General features: G+C 45.2%; 1 protein-coding gene across 2 annotated transcripts in view; it reads right to left on the bottom strand.

The window, feature by feature from the left end:
* Positions 1–22,960, bottom strand: part of EML5 (EMAP like 5) — a 305,038-nt gene that overhangs the window by 74,136 nt on the left and 207,942 nt on the right. For both annotated transcript variants that reach the window (XM_074956087.1, XM_074956085.1), the window contains exons 21-25: positions 21,653–21,794; positions 12,190–12,342; positions 7,185–7,316; positions 6,453–6,541; positions 5,930–6,106 (exon numbers count right to left, since the gene is read on the bottom strand). In XM_074956087.1, the coding sequence (XP_074812188.1) occupies positions 5,930–6,106; positions 6,453–6,541; positions 7,185–7,316; positions 12,190–12,342; positions 21,653–21,794 (693 nt within the window). The remainder of the gene's footprint in view (positions 1–5,929; positions 6,107–6,452; positions 6,542–7,184; positions 7,317–12,189; positions 12,343–21,652; positions 21,795–22,960) is intronic.

Consider the following 22,960-nt stretch of genomic DNA (forward strand, 5'->3'; position numbering starts at 1 on the left):
AGCTTGGATGCAAATTTTGTATCTGCATAAGGCTCTGCAGCACACAGTCACCCAAACGAAGCAGCTGTCACCCAGTCCTCAGGCTCTAGGTTGGCTCTCTCAATCACAGCAGTGGGCTGCGATACGTGGCAATAGCCCGCTGGGCATTCTGGAAGTTGTAGTCACCAGCTTGCTTGGACGGAGAAAGTAAACTACAACTCCAAGAAGAGAGTGAGCCAAGCACCATTTTGAAAGAGGTGTGGTTGTACTTTGAACTAGCGAGCAGCAATGATGAACGATGTGATGAGAGTAGTTGTTGCCGCTGTCTGTTCTGGCTGGGCCTGCATGCGTTAGAGCCACCGCAGCTGCGTAGGGGTGTCCGAGCCCCACACTGGAGGATGGTGCTGCATACGAAGGCCCACGATTGTAGCCTCCCTGCCCAGAGCGGGGAAGGAGGTATGGTGAGGGTGGAATGGGTGGCAGGGCAGGAGGTCTCTGGGGAGAAGTGGGAGGCATTTAGGGGTTGGGACTTGGCACAGCCCTGTGTCACTCGTGCACGGTGACCGGTGGAGTTGTTAGTAGAGCCCTGCAAATCCATGGGTACCTGCAGACAATTTTTGCAGATTGGATGCGGATACAAAATTTTTGTATCCACGCAGGTCTCTAGTAATGGCCACCAGGAATGCTACCTTCCAGGATAGGCAGAGCAGAAAGCACGTTGCCAGTGGTTCAAATGGGAGTCCTGTCAGCCACGCCAACACCAGGTTGAGGTCCTGGGGGAGAAGCTATTGTACCAGGGGGTATAATCTCTCCAGGTCTTTGAGGAAATAATCACAGATGGAGTTCAAGAAAACAGAACACCCATTCATCCATGGGTGAAAAGCCAAGATTGCCACTAGTTGGACCCTGATAGATGACACAGATAGGCCTTGTTGTTTCAAGTAGAGAAAGTAGTCCAAAATGAAAGGCAGTGTTCACTGTGTAGGAGAAATACCCTTCAGTGCAGACCAAAGCAAGAATCTTTTCCACTTTGCCAGGTAAGTGGCTCTAGTGGAGGGTTTTCTGCTCCCTAAAAACAACTCACGAGCTGTCCTGAGCATGCTAGCTCTATGGGGTTCAGTAATGGAGCTTCCAGGCCATGAGATGAAGGGACTTGAGGTTTGGATGAGGTAGATGGCCATGGTCCTGGGAGATCAGGTCTGGAAATGAAGGCAGATGGAATGGCGTTTCCACCAAGAGGTCCAGGAGGGTGGTGAACCAGTGCCAATGTGGCCAAGCCTGGGTTATCAGGAGAAGGCGTGTCCTGTCCCTTCTGATCTATAGCAATACCTTGTGTATGAGAGGGATGGGAGGAAACGCACAGAAGAGATAGTCCGTCCAAGGAAGGAGAAAAGAGTCTGCGAGTGACCTCGGGCGGTGGCTGAGGAAGGAGCAGAACTGAAGACACGTCCTGTTGTGCCTCATCGTGAACAGGTTGATGTGGAGAGTCCCCGACTTCTGGAAGATGTGTTTCACAATGTCTGGATGGATGAACTACTTGTGATGACTGCAGAAGGATTTCCTGAGGTGATCTGCTGCTCATTCTGTGACCCCAGCAGATAGGAGGCCTCAAGGTAGATCAAGTGGGCTATGCTTAATTCCCACAAGTGAGCTTCCTGGCACAAGTGAGAGGAGCACACCCCACCCAGCCTGTTTTTATAAAACATAGCTGTCATGTTGTCTGTGAGGATCAACATGCACTTGCCCTCCAGGTGGTTTTGGAATGCCTGGTAGGCTAGGCAAACCGCACTGTGCTCCCTGACACTGATGTGTAACACGAACTCCTCTGGAGACCAGAAGACCTGAGTTCTGAGGAGTAAGCTCCCCAGCCCATCACCAAAACTGTCTGTGATGAGAGACACTGACAGATGGGGTCTCAAGAATGGGACTCCAGCATACACTGCCAGTGGGTTCAGCCAGAGAAGAAAGGAAGCAATCACTGATGGGGGAAGTGTGACTACCGTGTCCAAATGGCGTTGGCCCAGTTCATATGCCGATGCCAACCAAGCCTGAAGAGATCTGAGCTGTAGTCTTGCTTGCTGCAACACATAGGTGCATGATGCCATGTGGCCCAGGAGCTTTAGGAACTTTGTCCTGGTGATGGGGTGAATCCTGAGGCTTTCCATGAGTGCCCCTAGTTCTTGGAACCAGGCTTCTGGGAAGAAGGCTCTGGCTTGGACCAAGTCGAGGATCACCCCAATACATTCTATCCTTTAAACTAGGGAAAGGGTAGACTTCTGGGTGTTAATAAACAGGCCCAAGTCCTGGAAAGTTGACTGTATTAACTTTACATTTGTCTCCACCTGGGCCTTGGTCCAACCTTTGATCAGTCAGTCATCGAGGTAAGGGTAGACCTGAACCCCTTGTTTCCCCCGGAAGGCCGCGATGACTGCCATGCACTTCGTGAACACCCAAGGAACCACTGACAGGCTGAATGGGAGCACTGCAAACTGGTAGCACACATGATTCACAATGAATCTGAGGAACCTTCTGTGTCCCTGAAAGACTGCAATATGAAAATAAGAATCCTTCAAATCGAGGGTGGCTTACCAGTCCCCTGGATCCAGGGAGGGGATGATAGAGGCCAAGGAGACCATGCGGAATTTCAGTCTCTTCATGAACTTCTTGAGCTTCCGCAGGTCTAGAATCAATCTGAAACTGCTGTTGGCCTTCAGGATTAGGAAATAACTGGAGTAGGACCCCTGGCTCCTTAGCTCCCAGGGAAGCTCCTCCACAGCTCCCAACCTTAGGAGCAACTGCACTTCTTAAATAAAAAGGAGCTTGTGAGAAGGGTCCCTGAAGAGGGACAGGGAGGGAGGTTGGGAAGGAGGGAAACAACTTAACTGAAGGGTGTATTTGAATGCTATCGTGTGTAGAACCCAGTGGTCTGAGGTAATGCAGGCCCACGCCCAGTAGAAGTGGGATAAACGGTCCACAAAAACTGGGGAATCTGGATCCATGCTTTGGCCTGGTAAGCCCCCAAGCGTCACATCAAAAGGCGTGCACAGACCTCACCGAGTGTTGGGGGTGGGGGTCAGACATGGGTACAGACAAGGATTGAGGTGGAGGTCTCCTCCTAAAACCACTACTCATTCTCCTACTGTAGTCCTGCTGGGCAGGAGTCTGGAAGAACCAAGCAGATGGCTGAGGTTTGTATTGCTTCCTTGAGGGAGTCAGTGTATGCATTCCTAGGGACTTTAGGGTGGCCCTTGAGTCCTTTAGGCTGTGCAGCTTTAAATCTGTCTGCTGGGAGAAGGGTGACATCCCCTCAAACAGAAGGTCTTGTGAGGTCTGCTGCACCTCATGTGGTAGGCTGGAGGCTTGAAGCAAGAGCTTCTGTGCATAGCCACTGCAGAGGCCATGGACCGGGCTGACGAGTCTGCCATGTCCAAGGCTGCCTACAGGAATGCTCTCACAACCAACTTGCCTTCCTCCACTATGGCTGCAAACTCATGCTTGGACTTCTGTGGTATCTGTTCTTTAAACTTTGTCACAATATCCCAGGGATTAAAGTCATTAAAATCCCAGGGATTAAACTCAAGTGTGCATGCTGAGTCACAATCCTGAGCTGGAGTCCCCTGTTTGAATAGACCTTTCTGCCAAAGAGATCTAATTTCTTGGCATCCTTGGCCTTGGGGTTGGTCCCTGTTGACCCTGCCGTTCCCACTCATTGGCCACTGACACCACCAAAAAGAACTCAGTGAGGGACGGGTGTAAAGAAACTCAAATAGTTTGGCCCGGACAAAATATTTCTTTTCTAATCTCTTTGCCATCAGCTGAAGGGATGCTGGCGTTTGCCATAAGGGCTTGATAGGGTCCATAATGGTATCATTTAATGGCAATGCCATTCTTGAAGGGCCCGATGCCATTAGGAAGTCCACTAGGGTGTGGAGGACTTTCTGATCTCCTCTACCTGGATCCCCAAGTTTTGGGCCATTCTTTTAAGGAGTTCCTTTTATGCCCTGTAATCATCTTGGGAGGGTGCTATCTCTGTTCCTGGGACCGCCTCATCTGGGGAGGAAGAGGAGGATGCCTGTACCAGCTAGGAGCCCTGTTCCTTGCCCTCAGCACCGGACGGGTCCTGTGGTACTAGGTCCTGATATTCGGTACCGACCTCAGTACCGGGAGTTGGATCCTGCTCCAATAGTGGAGGAGGCTCTACAGACTCTGAGGTCATGGAGTATGATCTCCTGAAATGTGATCCCTGTGGTGGGGGAAATGCCTAGGGATTCCAGAAGGGCCTCTGTGCTGGTGGCCATGCCAGAAACAGACAGGCCTGGCCTGCATCCACTGTCGGGTACTGCTGGCTGGAGACTTGGCGCCGACTCCTGAGGGAGACATACGACTCTGCCTCTGAGTCTGTCCCCAAAGAATCCATTCCTGGATACCACGATGGATTGGTGCCCAACTGGTGCTGAATGGTGCTGAAATGGAGGAGGAGACCAGTTCTAATCCATCATGGCCGGTTTCCTGTTTGAAGGTACCTGGAGTCTCGGTGCTGTGGCAGATCTTCCTATCGGTACCACCGTTGACTTCTCCTGTACTGGCGGGGACTGCGGTACCGGAAAAGAGAGCAAGTCTCTCATAGCCACAAATGCCTCCGGTGTTGAAGGTATCACTAGGGTGGTATGCATCCAGTGTCTCTCCAGGGAGTCCATCGGTGCCAGACTCAATGGTGCCTGTTCCAGGGCAGAAGTCAATGCTACCAGGCAGGCTCTGGAGATCTCAGACTGGCCTGTCACGGGTTGCACTCTACTAGAGTCTCTTTGTAACCTCGGGGTCAGGGATTGACCACTGTCCATCTTTTTTGACACCGGTGATGAAGAGCAGTGCTGAGAGTCCTTGGCTGGCATGGTCTTCTTTGGCCCTGGAGACGACAGACGGTGACGAGGCTCCCGAGAGGCAGAAGAAATGTCCCTTCTCGGTGCCAGGGATGGAGACCGGCGCTGAGTCCTTATAGTCGCTGGGACACTTCTGACAGAAGCTGAAGTACTTGGTGCTGAGTCCGAGGGACTTGGCTCCAAGGGAGGACAGAGAGCTGCCTCCATGAGAATAAACTTAAGTCTTGTGTCCCCATCTTTTTTGGTGCGGGGCATGAAGTTCTTGCAGATATTGCAGTGCTCCCACACATGAGCCTCCCCCAGGCACTTAATGCAGCTGGAATGGGGGTCGCTCACTGGCATAGGCTTGTGGCAAGAACCATAAGGCTTAAACCCCAGAGACTGAGGCATATCCCAGTGCCGGGCAGTGACTAACCCCACAATGTGGGGTTCATTAACCTAACTAACTGTTCTAACAATTAAAACTTAATTATAATAATGGTAACTATACACAATAAGTTAGAAACAAAGTCCACTGAGGAATATTTGCGAACACAAGGACGAAGTAGTTCCAGTGACTGTCATGGGCAGTAAGAAGGAACTGAGGGCACTGCAAGGCTCTTTCTACTGGCACCATGAGCACGTGACTCCTGGGGGTACAAGAGCTGATTCGATGGCTACCACTGAGGGAAAAACTTTCCGGCAGCGGTGCTCATGGCGAGCACACACCTACACTGGAATGGACATGAGCAAGCACTTGAAGGAGAACTGTGCATAACAATATCAACCACAGAGATTTAGTACTGTGTAGCAGTTGTGAAACTTCATGTTAAAATACTATAAGCATGTGCACTGCTGACATCACTTGTATGATACAATATTAACAATTGGAGAACTATGTGATGGCATAAATATATTTCACAGTTTAATGCACAACAAGGTACAATGTCATACTTATTTCCTTTACTGATCATGGTGACAAAAAACTTAAGAGCAGTATTATGCTTATATGTAGTGATAATTTTTGTAAGTGTTGGCATAAGCAATTTCATTAACCAAACTTCTAATACCACAGTTAGAAACTTACTTACTTTAGCAGGGAATCGAAAAAGTTTCACAAACCCAAAATCATCTCCTGTGGCCAAGACTTTACTATCACTGGTGAGGCAGGAAGCAGTTACATCTGTGACTTCCCCAATTATTGGCCAGATTCCTTCACAGCAAGAGCCCAGAACACTTGTCCATGATGCCCAGCCAATTTTTTCAACCTACAAAACAAAATTTTTCATCAATGTGATCTCAAACAAAACAAAAGCTTTTTATTTCAAAATATATTATTTTATATACATACTGTTTTCCAGAGTTAGAGACGTGTAATTTATATGAGGAGGAAGAGAAGACATCCCTTATGTAAGTGTGCATTCTGGTAATGATATTATTTATATGAAAAGTTTACAAAAATATTCTGTATAATTAAAGGACAGCAAAGAACAGTAAATAACTAACAGATGCTTTCTCCTAGAGGACAGGTAAGAACTGTAGTATTAAGCCTCATTCTCTATTGATGCAATTTATACTGTAGTTCTTTGGTTTGCAACTGAGTTACTTCCCTACCTCCAAATTGGGAATTGTCTGTCTTTTCCCACGAGGAGCTTCAAAGAACAGCTGCTCTTTAGCACCAGTGTTGACTTGTAAAAGCTTCCCTGTAAAATATATAAATTACGTGCTAGTATGTTAACACCAATTAGAAGATTCAACTTCACTGAACAAATGTCCATTTGGAAATTTTCTGTTAACCATTTCTCACAAATTATTTGTTTCCACTTAATTCATTTTTAAATTAATCATGCATTTAGTATTCAGTACTACCTCAGAAAAAAAGTCATTCTTCCATGTGTAAGACAAAGCAAGGATCTGTTTTCTTGGAAAAAAGATGCAACAACACATTGCTCAGAAGGTAGAAATCAAACAGTACATTCATTACATGTAAGACATAAGAATCTGGATAGAACTTTTATCTTACTTCATCAAATTGCACTCTTTATAAGTGTCTAAATTGCGATAACAGATATCTAGCTCGGTATTTTTACCCATATAACATCAGCATCCTTAAGTGAGGGACGCATCTGCCATTGGCATCATAAATTCACATTCTAGGTGTACCAGATAAAATGAAGCATGATCTGCATGTTTAGGTTAACATAGAGTATAACCCTTTGACTTCCAATGAAATTTAGGCTCCTACATGCTTAAATCACTTTTGAAAATAGGATTTAGGCTCTTTTAGAAATTTTACCTATAATCTAATCTTGCAGTTGTCATTTAGAGTCACAGATTATTACTTACCTCTGATGTCCCAGTCCATGTGTGTTATGTAACTGGAGGCACCCTTGCAGATTCCCACTCGCTTACTGCTCATTACATTGTAGATGTCTACAAAGCTGTCACATGATGCCACCGCTAAGTATTTTCCAGCACCTAAAATAAATTAGAACATAAGACATTTTTCAATCATTTCAGTGTTTTAAACATTAGTAGATAAGCTATTACCCTTTCACTTTTTGGATCTCAGTTAAATTAAATTTCCAGCTCTTTCTGAAATAGATGTGGTGATCCACAACCAACCCCTGACAGATTAGCATCTACATCACCAAATAACCAGAATTGTCATAGACCTTGTCTACACTTGTGGTGGCATGTAGGGTATGTGTAGCTACATGTGGCAGGAAAAGGCAGGCTGCATCCACACTCACTGCAGTGCATAACTACATGTGGCAGTCAAAGGCTCCAGATGCTCCTCACTGCTGGAGCCTTTCAATGTGGTGAAGAAAGGTTCTGGCAAGGAGGAGGCAGCAAGACACTGCACTGCTAAAAAGAGAAGTGTAGACAGGGCCCCAGGGAGCCACTGCTTGGGCATGTAGAGCACATGTGTAGGGTATATATATCCTGGGGTTCAGGCATGCACTCTACTTTACTCACCGAATTAGTGCTTCACCGTCTACACCAGTGGTTCTCAACTAGGGGTTCGCGTACCCCATGGGTTATGCAGAGATCTTCCAGGGGTTACATCAATTCATTTGGATATTGCCTAATTTTACAACAGGCTATATAAAAAGCACTAGCAATGTCACTACAAACTAAAATTTTATACAGACAATGGCTTGTTTATACTGTTCTATGTACTATACCCTGAAATGTATGTGCAATATTTATATTCCAATTGATTTATTTTATAATTATATGGTAAAAATGAGAACATAAGCAATTTTTCAGTAACAGTGCATTAGGGCTTTCCTCGCTCCTTGCCTAGTTCTTGTCAAGCAGACAGAAAGCAGAAGACCATAGTCCAAAGTGCAGGCAAAGCTATGTTTATTGGGGTTAATCAAGCAAGCATATCCATAGCTCTGTACACCGCCGAGCTTTCCTTTTCCCCCTCCCCTTTCTTAGGGGGCATAATTATATCTGTAGTGCATGCCCTTGGTTCCACCCCTTACAATTTATGGTAATGTTCCATTTTGGAGTGTCGTGAGTCTGAGTGCTTTGGTACCACCTCTTTTGTACCCCATGGGAGGGGATAAGCAGTGAAGTTATGTTTCAGCCAGGGTCACCTTTTCTCTGGCTTTTAGTATTTCTTATGCTTCCCCCCCAATCCCATCTTGCCCCTCCTGGCTGGTTGCTTGGCCTTGCCTTGATATAGGAGTCAAGGCAGTCTTCAAGTGTATGCTCATATATTAAACTCCCGCCATACCCAGCAACACTTTAATTCTCTTCTCATTGTGCTATAAACCCCATCTGGTTAGGCAGAAGTAAACACAGTGTCTTTGTTCACACATATTAGTAAGGATATAAAAGTATAAAAAATCAACTCAAAATTCTATCCCAGGCTAAGAGACAGGCCTATATACTAACACTTTGCGGTGACACTTTTGTATTTTTATGTCTGATTTTGTAAGCAAGTAGTTTTTAAGTAAGGTGAAACTTGGGGTATGCAAGACAATTCAGACTTCTGAAAGGGGTACAGTAGTCTGGAAAGGTTGAGAGCCATTGGTCTACACTGCTAGTTATACCCCTCCTAGCTGGGTGTGCAGTGTTTGCACTATACATTAGAACATAAGAATGGCCCTACAGGGTCAGACCAAAGGTCTATCTAGCCCAGTATCCCGTCTTCCGACAGTGGCCAATGCCAGGTGCCCTAGAGGGAATGAACAGAACAGGTAATCATCAAGTGATCCATCCCCTGTCGCTCATTCCCAGCTGGGGAAAACAGAGGCTAGGGACACCATTCCTGCCCATCCAGGCTAATAGCCATCGATGGACCTATCCTCCATGAATTTATCTGCTTCTTTTTTGAACCCTGTTATGGTCTTGGCCTTCACAACATTCTCTGGCAAGGAGTTCCACAGGTTGACTGTGCGTTATGTGAAGAAATACTTCCTTTTATTTGTTTTAAACATGCTGCCTATTATTTTCATTTGGTGACCCCTAGTTCTTGTGTTATGAGAAGTAGTAAACAATACTTCCTTATCTATTTCCTCTACACCAGTCATGATTTTATAGACCTCAATCATATCTCCCCTTAGCCGTCTCTTTTCCAAGCTGAAAAGTCCCAATTTTATTAATCTCTCCTCATACGGAAGCCGTTCCATACCCCTAATCATTTTTGTTGCCCTTTAATGAAACTTTTCCAATTCCAATATATCTTTTTTGAGATGGGGCAACCACATCTGCACACAGTATTCAAGATGTGGGCATACCATGGATTTATATAGATGCAACATGATATTTTCTGTCCTATTATCTATCCCTTTCTTAATTATTCCCAGCATTCTGTTCACTTTTGTGACTGCTGCTGCACATTGAGTGGATGTTTTCAGAGAACTATTCACAATGACTCCAAGATCTCTTTCTTGAGTGGTAATAGCTAATTTAGACTCCATCATTTTATATGTATAGTTGGGATTATGCTTTCCAATGTGCATTACTTTGCATTAATCAACATTAAATTTCATCTGCCATTTTGTTGCCCAGTCACTCAGTTTTGAGAGATCCTTTTATAGCTCTTCGCAATCTGCCTGGGTCTTAACTATCTTTAGTAATTTTGTATCATCTGCCAATTTTGCCACTTCACTGTTCACCCCTTTTTCCAGATCATTTATGAATAAGTTGAATACCAGAACAGACCCTTGGGGGACACCACTATTTACCTCTTTCCATTCTGAAAACTGACCATTTATACCTACCCTTTGTTTCCTATCTTTTAACCAGTTACCAATCCATGAGAGCAACTTCCCTCTTATCCCGTGGCAGCTTACTTTGCATAAGAGCCTTTGGTGAGGGACCTCGTCAAAGGCTTTCTGAAAATCTAAGTACACTATATCCACTGGATCCCCTTGGTCCACATGCTTGTTGACCCCCTCAAAGAATTCTAGTAGATTGGTGAGGCATGATTTCCCTTTACAAAAACCATGTTGACTCTTCTCCATCAAAATATATTCATCTGTGTGTCTGACAATTTTGTTCTTTACTATAGTTTCAACCAGTTTGCCTGGTACTGAAGTCAGGCTTGCTGGCCTGTAATTGCTGGGATCACCTCTGGAGCCCTTTTAAAAAATTGGCATCACATTAGCTATCCTCCAGTCATCTGGTACAGAAGCTGATTTAAATGATAGGTTACAGACTGCAGTTAGTAGTTCTGCAATTTCACATTTGAGTTCCTTCAGAACTCTTGGGTGAATACCATCTGGTCCTGGTGACTTTATTGCTGTTTAATTTATCAGTTTGTTCCAAAACCTCCTCTAATGACACCTCAATCTGTGACAGTTCCTCAGATCTGTCACCTAAAAAGAATGGCTCAGGTTTGGGAATCTCCCTCACATCCTCAGCTGTGAAGATCGATGCAAAGAATTAATTTATTTTCTCCTCAATGCCCTTATCGTCCTTGAGTGCTCCTTTAGCACCTTGATTGTCCAGTGGTCCACTGGTTGTTTAGCAGGCTTCCTGCTTCTGATGTACTTAAAAAAAATTTGCTATTACTTTTTGAGTCTTTGGCTAACTGTTCCTCAAATTCTTTTTTGGTCTTCCTAATTGTATTTTTACACTTCATTTGCCAGTGTTTATGCTCCTTTCTATTTTCCTCACTAGGATTTAACTTCTACTTTTTAAAGGATGCCTTTTTGCCTCTCATTGCTTCTTTTACTTTGTTGTTTAGCCATGGTGGCTCTTTTTTAGTTCTCTTACTATGTTTTTTAATTTGGGGTATACATTTAAGTTGAGCCTCTAATATTGTATCTTTAAAAAGTTTCCACGCAGCTTGCAGAGATTTCACTTTTTGCACTGTACCCTTTAATTTCTGTTTAACTAACGTCCTCATTTTTAGCTTACACCTGGTTGTAAAGCTAAACATACTCAATGTCGGACACAGACAACCCCTTTAAGGAACAATCAGAAGTGAAAACTTGAAAATCCAACCATTCTTTCCTTCACAGAGGATGGCATGTGTAATATTAAAGTTGAGGTAACAGCAGGGCAGTATTTGTGTGACATTTTGCACCATGTATCTGCATCAAACTTTGGCTATTGGTAACAAGACTGCTTCCACTGAGGTGTTGTTAATGCCTCGGGCTATACATTTGGGTTCCTAAATGGGAGCTGAGCTCTTCCAAATAGCTGCCCCCAATCAGCGGTGCTGAGCACTTTTAAAAATCTGACCCTAAAACATTAATAATACTTCAAATAAATTGCTCTCTTTAGCTATGGGTAAAGTTTCATGAAGATACATAGTGTAAAATATCACACAGAGACTGCCCTGCAAGGACCTCTACCTAATCCAAGTGGCCAGATTTTCCAGAGCTCACAACACTTAGCAGCTCTCGTTATTTGCAATGGGAGCTAATCACTTGAAAATCTAGTCTTTAAATTTATGTACCTAAATATGAGCTGAGCTCTTCTGATAATCCTGCCTTTAACCTCCAAAGTGTGATAATGCATCCAAGCAACATCAAACGATAATATTAATTCCATTTACTAAACAATGATAGATATAAAACAGGAGAACAAATCTTCATTTTCCCGTTCTTTTGAAGGAGATCCACAAGAGATGAAGAATAAGATTTATGTCCATTTGTTTCTTTCAAATTTCCATAGTGTGCATAAAGAAAGCAACACTATGAAGGTTTTATATCTGAAAAGTGACCTTCCTTTAACACATTCTAACAATTGATTTGATACATTTATGGAGAAACACAAGTGTGTTCTCAGTGAAGAAACCAAAAATCCCAGTATGCATTTTTACCACAGATATGAAGTTTTATCAAGCTGGATTTGATAATCATCACCTTAATGGATCACTCACCAGGAGAAAATCGAATCTCTGAAATAACATCCTTCCTGTGGTGGAAGGAGACTAGATCCTCCAGAGTGTCTGCATTCACCATCAAGAAACTTCCATCATTGAGACCTACAGCCAATGCCTTTCCATCAGGAGAAAAGCAGCAACATCTGCCCCCTGGAAGAGACACACAGGAGCTATTTACTTATTCTTTCATTAAATATTCTCCATTTCTTGTTTACCTATTTGTCCAAAAATTAGGAAAGATTAGTCCTGCAGTCCTCTGTAAACCACACATTTTTTTTTCAGAAAGAATACCAAGAGATAATACAGACCCACTTCCATGAAAGTACACAGATACTGTTACTGGATAAGCAGAGGTACAACTTCAGATTTGCATTACATTTATTTGTACAATCTGAATTTTTTTACTATTATCAATATTTATTTTACATTAGTGATCAGTGTAAAGATAAATATTGTTACTATTTTACATATTTCTATGTGGCTCACGACAGTAGGTGTTGGTGCCAGTTGTTTGCTACAATATGCTCTCCTCATACCAAGCGTACAGCAAGGTTCTTCACATGCCATCAGTTACAGTATATTTTCATCTGTCAATATGGAGTTTGACTATGCAGCATAATGCTGAACACTGTATACTTAGCCCTTTCTTTCCTTCTCTTCAGATTTCACAGAATTTTCTTCTAACATTTCTAAAATGTGCTGCTCCTCCTCTAATTTCACTGCTCAAACACTGGTGCATGTCAGAGTTCTCTTTCCTGGACTACTACATCTGGCCTGATCTCTTCCTCTCTGGCCCCCACCACTTCTGTCTGTACAGAATTCAGCAGCTAAAATACTCTTCCTTTCCCATCACTTCCTCTGCATCAAATCTGGATTCTTCCTTTTTGCTTCTAAAATACTGAAAAAAAGGTTACTTACCTTTCATAACCATTGTTCTTCTAGATGTGTTGCTCATGTCCATTACATGCCCAGTGTATGTGCACCATGTGCACTTGTTGCCAGAGATTCTTCCCTTAGTAGTATCCGTTGGGTCTGCTCTAGCGCCCTCTGCAGCTGCGTTTGTATGCGCTGGTAAAAGGAGCTCCGCCAGCCATGCACCCTCTCAGTTCCTTCCTGCCGGTAACTCCAACAGAGGGGTAAGAAGGTGGGTCATGGAATGGACATGAGCAACACCTCTTGAAGAACAGTTTTGGAAGGTTAGAAACCATTTTTTCTTCTTCGAGTTCTTGCTCATGTCTATTCCATGCTAGATGATTCACAAGCAGTACCCCAGGAGGTGGGCTTGGAGTTCATGGATGTGCTGACTGAAAAACTGCAAAGGATGGCATCATCTTGGACCTTTTGACGGGGTGAACTCATTTCGCACTGGATGGGGAAAGGTTAACTCCTCACTCTGGGCAGAGGAAGCCACGCCTCCCGCATCCCTACTGGGCATGCTTCAGGTGTAACACCACTATAAGAGGGGGCAGCCCAGCTCAGTCTGGGTTGACCACCAGAAAGGAAGGACGCTCCTTGCCAGCTGCTTCCCAGGAACCATTGGCGCTCCAGAATGCGGAAGTCAGAGGCACTGAGGCCCAAGCAGATGCCCTGTGGACACCCAAGGGAGGTCTGAGCAACAGGGAGTTGCACCGACTGAGGAACCCGGAGACCCCGAAGATGTGCAGACTGCCACAAGGAATAACACGGTAGGAAGTAGCATCCTTTTATTTCGGGGTAGCACTTGACTGGCCCCGCCTGTCCCTTTTGTTCACCTCCAACACCACCAGGGACCCTGGAGGAGGGTGCGAGTACAGATAGTTGAACTCACTTGCTAGCACATAATAGATAATTCTTCTCTGCCCTCTTTGAACTGGGGGCCAGAGAAGAAGGAATCTGCCATAGGGCCTTGACTGGTCCCATCATTGCCTCATTGATGAGCAGGGCTACTTTGATATCCTGGCTGCAGCAGCTCCATCCAATAAGGGTGTGTGATGTCTCTTTGAGCTCCTGGATCTCCAAGCCCAGGTTTGAAGTGACCCACTTCAGAAGGTCCTGAAATCGTCCTGGTGAAGTAGTCTGCTGGGACCTGCAACAGCTTCATCTGGAGAGGATGAGGGGGAGGCTTTCATCGGAGGAGGGACTCCTTACTCTCCTTCTGCCTCAACTATACCCACTGGGCTTTGGTACTGGGGTCAGTGCTGGAGTCTGGATCTTGGGCTGAGTGGGAAGGAGCAGTAGCCTGTCTCCAAGAGGCCACCAAGTAGGAGCAGTGGGAGTCAGACCCTGGTACCGGGGAAACCCCAGGGGTTCCAGTAGGGTCACTGCATCGGACAGTGATCTGCTAGCCAGGCGCCCACCGGGGGACCAGCAGTGAAGCTTGGTGGGGCGTAGGCTGGGTACCGATGGTGGGCTTTTCTTGGTACACAGGACTCCCCTTCAGAATCCAAAGAGGATTCCTCTGTCGGCGACCATGGTGGAGCAGTACCCACACATATGGTGTGGGGGTTCTGGGGACTAGTAGTGTGCCAGGCAGAAGGATGCCGGGATTAGGTAGGGCTTGCCCTTGGATGATGTTGGGGGACTCAGTGCCAGGAAGGCGCCTGATGCACCTTGTTCCCTCCTGCTTCCGGATGCCAGAACTGGTAGGTTCCCCAGTGGGGCTGGAGGGACCAGAACAGAGAGAATTTCCCTACCTGCCCGATAAGCCTCCAGGGTCGATGGCACCGTCAGTCCACTGATACCACGGTGGCTCCCTGGTGTCAGTGGAGGGTCCTGCATCAGACTCAATTCCCTTGACGTTATCAGTGCTGACGCAGGTCCAAGGGTAGAAGAACGGCCTGCCATGGGTCTCACTCCCTCTCCCCACTTGTCTCTCTTCTGTACCGGTGAGTACCCTCTCTTGGTGTGCTGCTTTTTGTGTTTCCTTCGTGGTACCAGGGATGGAGAATGGTGCCGGAAAGAGCTTAGTGCCAGGAGACAGGTTTGAGGGTGGCTCCATGAGGATAGCCTTTAGTCTGATGTCCCAGTCCTTCTTGGTGCAGGGTCTGAAGTCTTGACAGATTTTGCACTTGTCCTTAAAGTGAGTTTCCCCAAAACTCTTTAAACAACTCGAGTGTGAGTCACTCACTGGCACAGGTCTGCCACAAGAGGCACAAAGCTTGAAGCCTGGGGACTGGAGTGTGCCCGGCCCCTGGGGTGAAAAGTCCTTTGATTATAAGAACTATATATACTAGATATACACACTACCACAACTTGCAAAAAACTATATACATTAAACTAGGGGTTGGCAACCTTTGGCACACGGCCCATCAGGGTAATCCGCTGGCGGGCCACAAGACATTTTGTTTATGTTGACCATCAGCAGGCACAGCCCCCCGCAGCTCCCAGTGACTGCAGTTCGCCATTCCTGGCCAATGGAAGCTGTGGCCAGCATGTCTCTGCCGCCCGGAGTTCTATAGTATTAACTATAGTATAATCCTATAGTATTAACTTCCAGTAGCCTGCTTCCAGTATATAATTAATAGTATAATCCTATAGTATTAACTTCCAGTAGCCTGCTTCTTGCCCCACTCTGTACCTATTCCCCCACCAGCAGTATGTCTCTCTCTACCTAGTTCCTACTCCTCCCTCCTACAGCCAGTCTCTGTCCCCACAGACCCTCCTCCTCTCCTCTGCAGCCTGACTCTGCCCTGGTCTACACTAGGAGTTGAGGTCGAATTTAGCAGCGTTAAATCAATTTAACCCTGCACCCGTCCTCACGACGAAGCCCTTTTTTTTCTACTTAAAGGGCTCTTAAAATCGATTTCCTTACTCCACCCCCGACAAGGGGATTAGCGCCGAAATCGGCCTTGCTGGGTCGAAATTGGGGTACTGTGGATGCAATTAGACAGTATTGGCCTCCGGGAGCTATCCCAGAGTGCTCCATTGTGACAGCTCTGGACACAACTCAGATGCACTGGCCAGGTAGACAGGAAAAGGCCCACGAACTTTTGAACTTCAATTTCCTGTTTGGCCAGTGTGGCAAGCAGCAGGTGACCATGCAGAGCTCATCAGCAGAGGTGACCATGATGGAGTCCCAGAATCGCAAAAGAGCTCCAGCATGGATTGAACGGGAGGTACGGGATCTGATCGCTGTATGAGGAGAGGAATCCGTACTATCAGAACTCCGTTCCAGTTTTCGAAATGCCAAAACATTTGTCAAAATCTCCCAGGGCATAAAGGACAGAGGCCATAACAGGGACCCAAAGCAGTGCTGCATGAAACTTTAGGAGCTGAGGCAAGCCTACCAGAAAACCAGAGAGGCGAATGGCCGCTCCGGGTCTGAGCCCCAGACATGCCACTTCTATGATGAGCTGCATGCCATTTTAGGGGGTTCAGCCACCACTACCCCAGCCATGTTGTTTGACTCCTTCAATGGAGATGGAGGCAACACGGAAGCAGGTTTTGGGGACAAGGAAGATGATGATGATGAGGTTGTAGATAGCTCACAGCAAGCAAGCAGAGAAACCATTTTTCCCGACAGCCAGGAACTGTTTCTCACCCTGGACCTGGAGACAGTAACCCCCGAACCCACCCAAGGCTGCCTCCCGGACCCGCCAGGCAGAGAAGGGACCTCTGATGAGTGTACCTTTTAAAATACTATACATGGTTTGAAAGCAAGCATGTTTAATGATTAATTTGCCCTGGCATTCGTGGCTCTCCTGGATAAGCCTTTGCAAAAGGTTTCTGGGGAGGGCAGCCTTATTCCATCCACCATGGTAGGACACTTTACCACTCCAGGCCAGTAGCACGTACTCGGGAATCATTGTAGAACAAAGCATTGCAGTGTATGTTTGCTGGCGTTCAAACACCATCCGTTCTTTATCTCTCTGTGTTATCCTCAGAAGAGTGATATCATTCACGGTCACCTGGTTGAAATAGGGTGCTTTTCTTCAGGGGACACTCAGAGGTGCCTGTCTTGCTGGGCTGTTTGCCTGTGGCTGAACAGAAATGTTCCCCGCTGTTAGCCACGGAGCGGGGAGAGGTGCTAGCCATGCGCTGGGGGGAGGCAAAATGCGACCTTGTAACGAAAGCACATGTGCTATATATGTAACGTTAACAGCAACGTTTACCGTGAAAGAGTGTATCCATTGTTCTATAAAATGTGCCTTTTTAAATATCACTGTCCCTTTTTTTTTCTCCACCAGCTGCACATGTTTCATGGATCACAGGATCTTCTCCTTCCCAGAGGCTAGCAAAGATTAGAAGGTGAAAAAAAATGCACTCGTGATTAAATGTTCTCTGAGCTCATGCTGTCCTCCCACATTGACAGAGCACAGACGAATGCGTGGAGGCAGACAATGTCAGAGTGCAGGAAAGCACAAAATGACCAGGAGGAGAGGTGGCAGGCTGAAGAGAGTAAGTGGCGGGCTGAAGAGAGGGCTGAAGCTGAAAGGTGGCAGCAGCGTGATGAGAGGAGGCAGGATTCAATGCTGAGGCTGCTGGAGGATCAAACCAATATGCTCCAGCGTATGGTTGAGCTGCAGGAAAGGCAGCTGGAGCACAGACTGCCGCTACAGCCCCTGTGTAACCAACCACCCTCCTCCCCAAGTTCCATAGCCTCCTCACCCAGACGCCCAAGAACGCGGTGGGGGGGCCTCCAGCCACCCAGCCACTCCAGCCCAGAGGATTGCCCAAGCAACAGAAGGCTGGCATTCAATAAGTTTTAAAGTTTTAAAGTGCTGTGTGGCCTTGTCCTTCCCTCCTCCACCACCCCTCCTGGTGCTTCTCTCCTCTACCACCCCTCCTGGGCTACCTTGGTAGTTATCCCCCTATTTGTGTGATGAATGAATAAAGAATGCACGAATGTGAAGCAACAATGACTTTATTGCCTCTGCAAGTGGTGATCGAAGGGAGGTGGGGAGGGTGGTTAGCTTACAGGGAAGTAGAGTGAACCAAGGGAAGGGGGTTTCATCAAGGAGAAACAAACAGAACTTTCACACCGTAGCCTGGCCAGTCATGAAACTGGTTTTCAAAGCTTCTCTGATGCGCACCGCGCCCTCCTGTGCTCTTCTAACCACCTTGGTGTCTGGCTGTGCGTAACCAGCAGCCAGGCGATTTGCCTCAACCTCCCACCCCGCCATAAACTTCTCCCCCTTACTCTCACAGCTATTGTGGAGTGCACAGCAAGCAGTAATAACAGTGGGAATATTGGTTTCGCTGAGGTCTAACCAAGTCAGTAAACTGCGCCAGCGCGCTTTTAAACGTCCAAATGCACATTCTACCACCATTCTGCACTTGCTCAGCCTGTAGTTGAACAGCTCCTGACTACTGTCCAGGCTGCCTGGGTATGGCTTCATGAGCCATGGCATTAAGGGGTAGGCTGGGTCCCCAGGGATAATTATAGCCATTTCAACATCCCCAAAGGTTATTTTCTGGTCTGGGAATAAAGTCCCTTCCTGCAGCTTTTGAAACAGACCAGAGTTCCTGAAGATGCGAGCGTCATGTACCTTTCCCGGCCATCCCACGTTGATGTTGGTGAAACGTCCCTTGTGATCCACCAGTGCTTGCAGCACTATTGAAAAGTACCCCTTGCGGTTTATGTACTCGCCGGCTTGGTGCTCCGGTGCCAAGATAGGGATATGGGTTCCGTCTATGGCCCCACCACAGTTAGGGAATCCCATTGCAGCAAAGCCATCCACTAGGACCTGCACATTTCCAGGGTCACTACCCTTGATATCAGCAGATCTTTGATTGCGTTGGCTACTTGCATCACAGCAGCCCCCACAGTAGATTTGCCCATTCCAAATTGATTCCCAACTGACCGGTAGCTGTCTGGCGTTCCAAGCTTCCATAGGGCTATTGCCACTCACGTCTCAACTGTGAGGGCTGCTCTCATCTTGGTATTCTTGCGCCTCAGGGCAAGGGAAAGCAAGTCACAAAGTTCCATGAAAGTGCCCTTACGCATGCGAAAGTTTCCCAGACCTGCAATGCTATGCGGTCCCACCAGTCTGTGCTTGTTTCCCAAGCCCAGAATTGGCGTTCCACCGCATGAACCTGCCCCATTAGCACCATGATGCCTACATTGCCAGGGCCCGTGCTTTGGGAGAAGTCTGTGTCCATGTCCTCATCACTCAAGTCACCGCGCTGATGTCGCCTACTCGCCCGGTATCGCTTTGCCAGGTTCTGGTGCTGCATATACTGCTGGATAATGCATGTGGTGTTTAACGTGCTCCTAATTGCCAAAGTGATCTGAGCGGGCTCCATGCTTGCCGTGGTATGGCGTCTGCACAGGTAACTCAAGAAAAAAGGCGCAAAACGATTGTCTGTCCTTGCTTTCACGGAGGGAGGGAAGGAATGGGAGCCTGACAATATGTACCCAGAACCACCCGCGACAATGTTTTAGCCCCATCAGGCACTGGGATTTCTACCCAGAATTCAAATGGGCGGCGGAGACTGCGGGAACTGTGGGATAGCCACCCACAGTGCAACGCTCCGGAAGTCGACGGTTGCCTCGGTACTGTGGACACACTCTGCCGACTACATGCACTTAGAGCATTTGTGTGGGGACACACAATCAACTGTATAAAAACGCTTTCTACAAAACTTCTATAAATTCAACCTAATTTCGTAGTGTAGACATATCCTCTGCCTTCCCACCCTAATTCTTGCTCGCACAACCTATCTCTGCCCCTCTTCCCATTTCCACAGGCCACAGCCTGCCTCTCCCACACCATCCCTCACCCCTCTACATTCCCAGCTGATTCCTTCTCCTTCTCCATACTAGGGGAATGATCTCACTTCTGATGCCTGGCACCACAGTGGTCCCTACTGACTGGGAGGAGTACTCGCAAGGGCACTTCTACTCAGCTCCTGCAGCCCTGAAATGGAACGCACCCAGTACAGGCATAATCTTCAGGGAATTTAGTTGCTAAACATTAACCAATATCTACTCAGCATGTGCAAACTGTAATTTTCAGAGGTTTGTTACTCAGCCACGTTTCGATGGATTTTTACAGGGAGGACACATCCTGACACAAAGGTAACACTCCTGCTAAATTTCATGTGCCTATTCTAAAGCAAGGAGGTGCTGCAGCTTCTCAAGGAAACACTATGAGTTTTTTAAACATGAGTAAAACAATGTATTTCTCTACCTTGTTCTAGGAAACAAAAGCATCATTTTTACTGAATCTTTAAAAAACAAATTCAGCCTGAGGCATACACCTGGCATGGAAAATTTCAGCCTAAACAGTTAAACTTTGGGAAAGTTATATGCAATTGAAAACAAACTCTTATAATGGCAACCTTAACTATAGGATTCACTTCCATCTCCACCTATAATCAAGGCTTTTTTCTCTGTTCACACACACAAAACTCAACTAGGCCCTCATCCCTACCTGTTTTGACTATGACAACTTCTTCCTCACTGGCCTCGTTGAAACCCACACACCATCTATTCAATAAGTAGTTGCTAAGACTATCAGTCTTACCTATTCTTCCCACATCACTCCCCTCTTTAAATCCCTCTACTAGGTCTCTCTTTTCTGCTGTATCAAATTCCAACTTCTTGCTCCCACCTTTAAAATCCTACAGCTCTGCCTGTCCTTACTTGTCTGTTCTTATATCATCCTCCCCTTCCTTGCTCCACTTGCTTGTCTGGTTTTGCCACAAGCATCTTCATTCTTTCTTCCACACCATCACATGCAACAACCTCCCTGAACTAGTCTGTAAAGCTACTATACCTATCCTCCTTAAAGTTAACCATATTCTCCCTGTACTTCCCTCCTATTGTTTATTACCCCCACTTGTTGCATCTTGTGTTAAATTAGATTATAAACTCTTCTGGGAAAATATTATGTCTTCCACAGTGCCTAGGACATTGGAGCCCCTCTCCAGATTAGGGCCTTTGAGTACTTCTACAATTTAATTAATTAGGAATTTTCTTCTTAATAATAAAATAAAATAATAATAATAATAATAATAACAACCACCGTTCAGAGAGCTATTATGATATTTTTTGTCAGCTTTCATACACTTCCTGATAGATCATCTCCCCAGTTTCAATCACAAAACAAAAAAACCTCACAAAATTATAACACGTCATGATCATGTTAAACAACAACAAAAAAGGACGTTCAACATCAATGCTGTGATTTTATCTAAAAATACCCATGAGCTAAAATTTCATAGTATATATACGACACATAAAATCAACCATTGTTTAAAATGCCACCAATACTAGATAAAAAATGGTGGGTTTAATGCTGGGGCTTCATCCTTTATTTTAAATTATCTGGCTTTTAATTGTTAACAATTTTATGAAACACTATTAGATTTAAATATTTCTTGAAGCTTTTATCTGTTGAGTCAGTAATGTCTTATCACAGAAATTGTTTGAACTAGCGAAAACTTTATATTTTAATATTTTGACTTTGCAAGATTTAGAATGCTAATATGTGTTAACTTAATTCAGTTACAATTTCTTGTCATACTAGCATCTTACCCTTTTTCAATTTGCGAACAGCTAACATACAATGGCTAGGAGATAGATCCCATATTCTTAAGGTTTTGTCATCACTTACAGTGGCACAAATAGGTAAATGAGGATGGGTGGCTAGACCCCAAACTTCCCCTTCCATGTGACCCTGTTAAAAAAAAAAAAATCCATCAGGTAATTTTATTTCCAAAACTGAAAAAAAAATACACAAGGAAGCTACAAAGCTATACTGAGAATGTGCAAATCTTTGTTGGATGATAAAGAAAACTTCCTAATGAAAACACTCTTGGTTCAGTAATCAGCACAGAATATCTTAAAAATAAAAAGCTTCTGAGTAAAATGTAATATAAAATTAAAGTAAATTATATTTGAGAAAATTGCCCAAGTGATCTGATTCACTAAATTATCTAATTTATAGAATCTTTTTGTTAACCTAACAATGACGGGCCAAATTGTCACTGGACTATTCATGTGAATAATTATGACCCAATTTGAGTTAGGAATTCACAGTCTGGCCATAAATGTGCATTCTATTACCAAGAAAAAGCCCAATTTGTACAAACTTCCTTTTATCATCCTTCAAAATACACATGCATTATTTTAAGTTTGTGCTTAAGATAAAAACATACTATAAACAAAACATCAGCACAGCAGAGCCTGACTCAAAAGAGATATAGAGATGTATAGACAGATACCTCTTTTGATTCAGGATCTAGTATGCTAATTTTAATAGTGTATGGGTATATGTACGTGTGTGTGTTTTAAAAATCTGTTCATGCATTGTTGCGCTATAATAGCTCTTCATACATATGGATTAAATATGCATCGTACATATATATGAACAGAAAAGAACAAAGCCACAAGAATGATTCAAGGTCTTGAAAACTCATGTTACAATCAGAGACTTAAGAAGCTCAGCCTGTTTAGGATATCAAAGAGAAGGCTAACGAGTGACTTATCATGGTTTATAGGTACCTACATAGAGAGAAGATATCTGATTGTACTGGGCTAGCAAAGCCCATAACAAGATCCAATGGCTGGGAGCTGAAACTACATCAATTCAAACTAGAAATAAGGTACTATATTTTAAACATTGAGGTAATTAACCATTGGAACAACTTACCAAAGGGATGTAGTGGATTCGCCATCACTCGAAGTCTTTAAATCCAGAGTAGATGTCTTTCTAAAATATATGTTCTAGTTCAGTGGTTTTCAACCTTTTTTCATTTGCGGACCTCTAAAAAATTTCAAATGGAGGTGCGGACCCCTTTGGAAATCTTAGAAATAGTCTTCAGACCCCCAGGGGTCCACGGA

Source organism: Natator depressus, chromosome 6 (assembly GCF_965152275.1).
Source record: "Natator depressus isolate rNatDep1 chromosome 6, rNatDep2.hap1, whole genome shotgun sequence".
Taxonomy (NCBI): domain Eukaryota; kingdom Metazoa; phylum Chordata; order Testudines; family Cheloniidae; genus Natator; species Natator depressus.